General features: G+C 34.5%; 1 protein-coding gene across 1 annotated transcript; it reads left to right on the top strand.

The window, feature by feature from the left end:
- Positions 1-240: 240 nt before the first annotated feature.
- Positions 241-9,709, top strand: LOC145037755 (protein ARABIDILLO 1-like). The gene is made up of 12 exons (XM_078986461.1): positions 241-2,277; positions 2,391-2,549; positions 2,647-2,727; positions 3,009-3,140; positions 3,881-4,008; positions 4,342-4,429; positions 4,846-4,940; positions 5,266-5,329; positions 6,486-6,661; positions 7,279-7,500; positions 8,239-8,323; positions 9,275-9,709. The coding sequence occupies exons 1-12, from the start codon at positions 895-897 to the stop codon at positions 9,449-9,451; spliced, it is 2,790 nt and encodes a 929-aa protein (XP_078842587.1). The 5' UTR covers positions 241-894; the 3' UTR covers positions 9,452-9,709.

Here is a 9,709-nt window from a genome sequence, read left to right as displayed (position 1 = left end):
ATATTGATAACAAAGAAAATACTTCCCAAAAAAAACCCATTTAGAAAACTAAACCATGCAAGAAAATGAATTTGCTTTGAAAGAAAATCTAAGAAATGATACTCGAATCACTTGACATTGAAGAAGGTGAGAAATAAATCAATGAATATTCTATGTAATGCTCAAGATTTTCACTTGGGCACCCACAAACACATGAAACTACATAAGCCCTTGTGGGTTTGGGCTTTTGCTTCTTCCTTCTCATCTTTGATACAAATAAGTACCTGAATTCTCTCCGACCCTTGCTCACATTGTCCCCTTCTCTTCTCCCTCTAGACCTTCATTCTCTCCTTGCACCGCTATTTCTCTCTCTAAAACCTCTCTCTGTGGTCGCCATTTCAGCCTCTTGAAATCAATTTGCTTAAAAGGCAATGGATTTCTTGATGGGTGTTGCCAATTAGAGGTTTTCAATTGAAATCCTCATCAGGTTTGCGGAATTCACCGATTTTACTCAATGTTATTGCAAATTTAATGTCGGGGGATTTTGATGTTGTTTGTTTGATGTGAAATCTGCTTAATTGTATGTCCTACTGTTTGCGCCTTTCTGTCGTGCACTTCCGTAACTTCGATTGTAGGGTTCTTGATGTTAATCAAAGGGCATTCCTTAATTCGTTAGCTAATCCCCCCCTTTAAGATCGATCAATGCTCATAATTGAGCGCCCCTGTTGTATCTAAATTGTTGATGATTCTAAGGTCCAATTTTCGGTGTTTTCTCTGATCCATACCCGATTACACAAAGGGCTTTGTTGTTTTTACCAAAAACGTTGTTTTGAACTTCAAAAAGACGCAATCTTTAGTGTTCCCCTCTGTTTCCCCCCCTTTTGGGTGGTTTTCTTCGGCTTCTTGTCTCTTTTCATGTTTGGTTCTTTGGGGATTTCAGAAATGAATCGCAGGGTTAGACGAAAGTGTGCTAAAGGAGCCCAAAAATTGGATTTATCAACTAACCCTGAAACCGAGGATGCAGATTATCTGAAACTAAACGAAGATGGATTCGTTGATTGGACCCGTTTACCCGATGACACTGTGCTCCAACTCTTCTCCCATTTGAACTACAGAGATCGAGCTAATCTTTCATCAACATGCAAAAGCTGGAGATCACTCGGATCTTCTTCATGTCTATGGCAATCATTAGATCTCCGGGCCCACAAATGTGATTGGGGGATAATGGATTCATTAGCTTCCCGGTGTACAAATCTTGAAAAACTCCGGTTTCGTGGTGCCGACAATGCTGATTCCTTAATCAATCTCAGGGCCAAAAATCTAATAGAATTAAGCGGAGACTACTGTAGGAAATTGACCGATTCGACCCTTGCAGTGATTGTGGCAAGACACAAGCTTCTAGAAAGCCTCCAACTGGGGCCCGATTTCTGCGAAAGGGTCAGCAGTGATGCCATTGTTGCCATAGCTTTTTGCTGCCCGAAGTTACGTAAGCTTAGGCTTTCGGGCATCCGGGATGTGAATGGAGAAGCTATAAATGCATTAGCTGCCCACTGCCCGGATTTGACTGACATCGGGTTTATTGACTGTTTAAAGATTGATGAGGTGGCGTTAGGGAAGGTGGATTCGGTTCGGTTTCTTTCGGTTGCGGGGACCACTAATATAAAGTGGGATTTGGTTGGTGAAAATTGGAGTAAGCTTCCGAATTTGAAAGGTCTAGATGTTTCTAGAACCGATGTGTCAAGAAGCATTATCGTGAGGTTCTTTTTGCCTCTAAAAGGTTTAAAAGTGTTGTGTGGGTTTAATTGTCCTTCTTTGGAAGAAGACACAACGGTTTTCACAAAAACAAATTGTGAAGGGAAAATGTTGCTCACTTTTTTTAATGACACTTTCAAAGAATTGTCATTGATGTTTCCAAATGCTAAAGAACGTGAACGTGAGATTTTCATGGATTGGAGAAGTGAATCGAAGAAAAAATATGAGAATTTGGATGAGATTATGAGTTGGGTTGAGTGGATTCTTTCACATTCACTTTTGCGAATTGCCGAAAGTAACCCTCATGGTTTGGATCAGTTTTGGCTCACTCAAGGGGCGGATCTTTTGCTTAATTTGATGCAAAGTTTTCAAGAAGATGTGCAAGAAAGAGCTGCAACTGGGCTTGCAACTTTTGTGGTGATTGATGATGAAAATGCTAATGTTGATGTGGGGAGAGCTGAAGCAGTGATGAAAGGTGGTGGAATTCAGCTTCTTTTAGGGCTTGCAAGATCTTGGAAAGAGGGTCTTCAATCTGAAGCCACAAAGGTTGAATCTTTAAATCCTTTTTCATGTTTTCTTGAAAAAAAAAACGTAGTCTTTTTGATAAGCTGATTGCAGTTATAAAATAAAAGTTTAACATTTACTTTTCTATTTTGTAGGCGATAGCAAATCTTTCAGTGAATCCTGCTTTTGCAAAAGCAGTGGCGGCAGGTGGCGGCATCACCATTCTTGCAGGCTTAGCAAGATCTATGAACAGACTGGTGGCAGAAGAGGCGGCTGGAGGGCTTTGGAATCTATCTGTTGGGGAAGAACACAAGGTTGGTTTTTTTGGTTACATTTGTTTGTCAAATGTCAAACCTTTGACTTTTTTTAAAAAAAAATCTCATATCATGAATGTGAACAATTTTGTTTCAGGGAGCTATTGCAGAAGCTGGTGGCATAAAAGCTTTAGTGGATTTGATCTTTAAATGGCCTAGAGGTGGTGATGGAGTTCTGGTATGTGCCTCACATCCATTTCATATGTTAAAAAATGTAAATTTTTCAAAGCACAATGTTGTAATAGGAAGAAATTATTAAAGTAGGATACTGTAATAAACAAATCAATGAAACTACAATGTTGTTTCTTGAAAGTAGAAAAACATGAATAGGGTATAACTTAAAAGGTAAAGGAATCCTTATAGATATATCGTGTATCGAAATTTCTATATATAACTTTTGCATGATGTTCATTTCTTCTTTAATTATTATTTAAAAAAAAAGATTTTGTTGATTTTTAGGAAAGGGCAGCTGGAGCACTTGCTAATTTGGCAGCTGATGATAAGTGTAGCATGGAAGTGGCAACGGTTGGTGGAATTAATGCTTTGGTAACACTTGCTCGAAAATGCAAGCATGAGGGTGTACAAGAACAGGTAATAAAATAATTAAATATAAATTACCATTTAAAGGTACACTAAAAAGGCAGGATTTGGCCGGAATTGGAATTCAATTCCATTCCGATATCATGTCTTTGGTTTGCGGGATCTTTTGGATTGCAGGCGTTTCAACCTAAAACTCACAGAATTCAACCGACAGTTTTTCCACCTTGTTGAAAAAAAGACTCAAATACCCTTCTAACCCTAGACTCTCGCAAGTAAAAACCTCTCACATGTCAATTTTCTTTCCTGCTTCTCACGCACGAATTCCATTCCATTTCCTGCCAACGAAACGTGTGACAGAATTCAAATCCTTCAGATTCCAATTCCTTTAAAAGATTCCAATTCCTTCCACTTCCATTCCGATCCTATCTTTGATTTGCGGGATTTTTGGGGATTTGGATGAAATTTTCTGTTCGAATTCACATAATCCTTTGATGATGGATTTCAACATTTCATCCTAAATTCCATTAAATTTTACATCCCAGCTTGTTCACTTCACCTTATTAAAAAAAGACTCAAATACCCTTTTAACTTTAGAATCTCACTCCACCGCCTTTCCCTCTTCCCTCTCACGAATTCCATTCCATTCATGCCTACGAACACATAACAGAATTCAATCCCTACAGATTCCAATTCCTTCGAAAACATTCCGTGAATCAAACGCCGTATATCAAGAATTTGAGAAAAAGATTCAAACTTCATATGCAATTTCTTATTTTGTAATTATTGTGTAGTCGGCTCGTGCATTGGCTAATTTAGCAGCTCATGGAGATAGCAACACCAACAATGCTGCAGTGGGACAAGAAGCAGGTGCTCTTGAAGCACTTGTTCTACTTATTCGTTCTCAACATGATACTGTTAGGTATTTGAATTTCATTATTTTATTTGGATACTTTTTTTTTGGTTAAATGCAAGAAAATAGCAATGTGCTTTGTAATGTTTATTCTAGCATCCTACTTTCATTACTTTCAACAAGATTATACTTATAAAGATGTTCCCTTTTATAGCAATGTCATTCAAATACAAAGCAATTTTCATTTCTATTATACAAAAAAAAAAAAGAAGTTGAAAGTACAATGAAATTAGGATGCCATAATACACATATGTGTAACAACATTGCTATTTAGATTGGGAAACAATTGCCCTTTTAGAAGTATATTTGTTATATAAAAGAACTTAATTTGTGCTTCAATAGGCAAGAAGCAGCAGGTGCATTGTGGAATTTATCATTTGATGACAGAAACCGAGAAGGGATTGCATTAGCTGGTGGTGTTGAAGCCTTGGTATGACACCTGTCACATTAACTCATTTGACTGAAAAAAAATGTCATAAAAGGAATTTTTTTGAAATCATTAATCGCATTTATTTGATAAATTGCTATATTTATCGCAAGACCTTATATCACTATCAACCAAAAAGTTTTTATTAACAAACAACATCCATAAAAGAGACATAAAAACCAAAATCTTTTTTGCCTTTTGGAGCTTCAAAATTGTGTGCTTTAGGGTTCAAATTACAACATACATTTGATCTTTTATGTTATGTAACATGTTTGCTTTATCAAACTTGATGAAATTTAGGGATCATGGCTTCTTGCTCATGAACCCTAAATTTTCGTACACGTAGGGTTTAGTGTTTTTTGAGTATAAAATACGTACATTAAGTTTTTTTTTTTTTTCTTTTATATGTGATTGTTAAGGTTGCTCTTGCACACTCGTGTTCAAACGCCTCTCCAAGTCTTCAAGAAAGAGCAGCTGGAGCTCTATGGGGATTGTCGGTTTCAGAAGCCAATAGGTAAGTGCAAAGATTATGTATTTCATTCTTTTCCATAAATGCCCTTCAATTAAAGCATATGACTTTATTTTTCTTTAAAGCTTTTACCTAAATACCCTTTTCCATCAAACACAAGTATAGTAACATAATCAATTAAGATGCACACTTTCTATACAATCTCCAAAAATTGTATACCTACGGAACAATATATCATTATTGTTATAGCATTTAAGTGTAGCAAGATTGCTATTATGGAAAATCCAATAAATCATATACAATCTTTATTTATTTTTTACTTTTTTTTTTCCTATTTGAACTCATTTTGTGGTTATTTTGTCTTTATTAGTATTGCAATTGGACGTGAAGGAGGTGTTGCACCTCTCATAGCCTTAGCAAGGTCTCAGACTGAAGTGAGTTACTCTTTCTCTTTCGAGTTTCTATAAAAGCATTTTATAGTTATGCTTTTTATCTTTTTAAAAATTTGATATTGGGTTATCATTTCTTCATATTATGTATTTTGAAAAATCTAACAAATACAAGTCGATTTTCACTACTACAATTGGGTAGATTTTTCAAATTATAATTTCCTAATAAGAAAAGAATTGAAAGTACATTATTATTTCTTTCATTTAGCCCTTCTCATACGTGTTACGAAAGTCACATTGTTTTACCTAAGTGAGAGTCTTTCTATGCATCTTTTTTCTTGCATTTTGCCAAGAGATTGCTTGAGGGACTAAAATGGACTATCTTCTAATCATAAAGGGGTAACCTTACCTTACTAGTTTCTCGGGTGTCTCCCCTAAGATGCACACTTTTAGATTATTTTGAGAAAAAGGTCCACATTTAAAACTTTTAATGTTGAAGTCATTTTTTTATCTAACATATATGTCACATTAGTTACCTTCTCCTACATTTGTGAAGTTTCATCATATGCATGAGCAACATAAATGAAAGACTCATCGATTTATTTGTTACTAAGAAATGAAATAACAAATAAAAGAAACGACTAAATGCAATAAATTGCAATGTACTTGTATGTATTTGTTTATTATAACGTCCTACTTTGATTTCTTTCTTTCACAACATTGTATTTTTCAATTTTTTACTTATTAAGACATTTTTCTTTATGAATTATAGCATTGCACATTCAATTTTTTTCCCTATCAAGACATTATTGCATTTTGAAAATGCACCCGATTGTATCATGAAAATTGCTTTGTATTTTTTAAAAGACTAATTGATATATTTATTACTAATGAATGAAATAACACGATTAGCATCCCACTTTAATTTCTTTCTACTACCAAAATTGTCTTTTCAATCTTTTTCATATTAAGACATTGTATTTAAAAAAAACTATGTAATTATAGCAATGTACTTTGACTATTTTCATTCTTTTTGTTATTAAGACATTGTACATTGTAAAATCTACTCAATTATATCACTGTAAATTGCTTTCTACAATGTTCTAAACTTGTAATATGAAGAAATGAAAGTCGAATCTTATTTAGGATCTAAATTTCCGATTCCAAACTGGATTTTTTTTTTTTTTTGGTATGATATCAGGATGTTCATGAAACTGCTGCTGGAGCTCTTTGGAATCTTGCTTTCAATCCAGGAAATGCTCTTCGAATAGTGGAAGATGGAGGAGTTCCTGCTTTGATTCATCTTTGTTCTTCATCTTTATCAAAAATGGCACGTTTCATGGCTGCTTTAGCTTTGGCATACATGTTTGATGGCAGGTAAATCTTCAAATCGAATTATTTTTTAATTACTTTTGTCGTGTTTTTTATTCAATTGCTACCGAGTTTTGTATTTTGAGTTTCTTTGAAGAAATTGAATTGGTTAGATAGTTTTTATGTATGATGGAATCAGACATATTCCAAATGTCATCTATGGAGGCAATCTCTCTACCCTTTGTTGTTGAAAATTCGCTACATTCCAACAAGACAACCAAACATGATCATGGAATGTAATCACTCATTCCGTTCATTCGTGTTTCCATTCCATACAACCAAACACCCTTAGGTTTTGTTTGGTACGATGGAATGGAATCACAAAGGAGTGAAATGAACAAGGTAATGGATAATCATCACATTCCATTGACATGTTTGGTTGGCTAGAAGGAATGGAATGAGTCATTCAACAATTCATATAGCTAAATAAATTGTTGTAGTTTATTATTTCATCTAAAATATATATGTTAAATATATATCAAATAGTTAAAAAGAGAATTATATGTCATCTCTCACCCATGGAATGAAAGTCAGCCTAGGAAAAGGAATCACATTCCATTCCCTCTTCGATTACAACAATACCAAACACCACCTTATATTGCTTTGTTAATATTTTTGTACAGAATGGACGAATATGCCCTTGTGGGGAGTTCAGCAGAAGGTGGTTCAAAGAGTGTTGGTTTAGAAAGGGCAAGAAGAATGGCATTGAAGCACATTGAAACTTTTGTGCTTACATTTGCTGATCCACAAGCCTTTTCTGCTGCTGCCTTATCTTCAGCTCCTGCTCCATTGGCACAAGTTATAGAGTCTGCTCGTATTCTTGAAGCTGGTCATCTACGATGCAGGTATTCTCTCTTTTCATACAAGGGCATTTTAGTCATTTCTGTTATATGTATGTATGTATCTATGTGCATGAATATATAGACATGCACCGATAGTATCCGAATGGAACTACCATGTTGTTATCCACTCTGCATATATTGTGAAGTTTTGTATTTAGCGAAGGGCATTTTAGTCATTTGAGGCGTAAGAGACGATTGAAAAACTTGGATATGTTATAAAGTGACGAATTGAATCTTCATGCTATAGATCCACTGCTATAATAATATGATGAAGTTTCTGTTGGTCAAGGGCATTTTAGTCACTTTAGGCCTAAAAACCTTGTGGGAGGCTTTGTATGGCCTTAGCTTGACCAATATGCCCCTGATCAATGGGATTTTCGTGTTGGAAATACTAAATATGATGTTCTTGTTAGTGAAGGGAATTATAATTAATTTAGGCTTACTTTGAAGTTCAGGTAGTGAAGGGCATTTTAGTCCTAAACTCTAATTTACCTCTGACTAGCAGAAATGACTAAATTACCCTTTTTAACCAAACGTGACTAAATTATCCCTTACTACTTTACTAGTAAGAATTTTTATGTTACATTCGATGAATGCACTTCAATATTATTCAAGTAATTTTCTTTTCATGAAAAAGCCAAACAATAGACCTGAAAAACCAAATGGAAAGGCGGGACACTTAGTCTGAAATGTCCAAAATACCCCTGGTTTACGTTTAACATATTCTATTATTATCCTCAGTGGAGCCGAAATCGGACGTTTTGTATCCATGTTACGCAACCAATCCCCTGTGCTCAAAGCATGTGCTGCATTTGCACTTCTTCAGGTAAAAAAAAAAATCTATCAAATTGTTTATCATAGCACCATACTTTCATTTCTTCCTATTACAACATTGTACTTTAAAAAATATAAACAATTGTTTCTTAAAGTTTTATAAGAAAAAATTTCAAAGTACAATGATGCAATAGAAAGAAATCAAAGTAGAATGCAGCAATCTTACTCTAATAAATAAAAATATGTTGCTATGGGTTATAAGTTATTTCGAGAATCACAACTATTGTGTGAATGTAAGAATGATTCTCAAATGTCAGATCAAAAGAATCAATGGTTCTTAATTTCTTATGAAAATCACAAGGAAGGTATTAAATACTCAAGAATCATTGATCTTTTTTTCAAGAATCATTCTTACATTCGCACAATAATTATCATTCTCATATGATCATAACTAAGGTTGCTATTTATTACATCTACCCCTCTTTCTTTATACGGTTAATCTCATAAAAAACCTTATATTTTGTGTTTTTTCTAGATTAAACCTCAAATTTATTTTTTTGCATGAAAAAGACCTTGTATTTTTTCATTTTTTTCCAACCTGACCCTTTTAGTTATTTTTTCCAAAAAATAAATAAATCTAAAACGTGAGGGTTTTTTCAAAGAAAAACTAAAAAAACTTGAGGGTTTATTCGGAAGCATTTAAAACCCGAGGGTTATTTTCAGAAAATAAAACAAAGTTAAGGGCTGTTTCGGAAAAAAAAAAAAAGAAAAAATACAAGGTCTTTTTCAGACAAAAAATAAACTTAATGTTTAATCCGAAAAAAAAAAAAAACACAAAATATAACGTCTTTTATGCGATTCACCCTTCTTTCCTTACACATTGATTAATTTTATTAAAGTACAATGTCTTAAATACGAAACAAAAACAAAAATAGAAAAGAAACAAAAGTACATTGCTATTTATTGGCGTTAACTTATTGAAAAATTTGAAATTTATTTACAGTTCACTGTTCCGGGTGGGCGGCACGCAGCGCACCACGTGAACCTGTTGCAAGTGTCGGGTGCACCGCGGGTCCTGAGGGCTGCAGCCGCTGCAGCTTCGGCTCCATTAGAAGCCAAAATCTTTGCAAGAATTGTGCTCAGGAACCTTGAGCATCACCAGATAGATTCAGCACCTTAGAAGAAACTTTAAGTTAGTGACTTAAATTAGATAGTAATAAAGTCAAAAGTCATATCATATATTTATATGCTTATAACTCCCCCCCTCCCCCCTTTCTCTCAAACTACATGGACCATGTGTCCTTTGATGGCTATGCTTCTTGGTTGTAGATTTTATGGACCACAACTCATTGAGTTGAGTTTAGTCGAGTCGAGTCGAGTCAGTTTGTATGACTTTTCTTTGATTTTGTACTTAATAACTTAATCTTTCTTTTTTTTT

The sequence above is a fragment of the Lactuca saligna genome, chromosome 3, assembly GCF_052625555.1.
Source record: "Lactuca saligna cultivar CGN05327 chromosome 3, ASM5262555v1, whole genome shotgun sequence".
NCBI classification, from domain to species: domain Eukaryota; kingdom Viridiplantae; phylum Streptophyta; class Magnoliopsida; order Asterales; family Asteraceae; genus Lactuca; species Lactuca saligna.
Note: the sequence above shows the minus strand (reverse complement) of the source record. Positions and strands in the feature narration are given on the sequence as shown.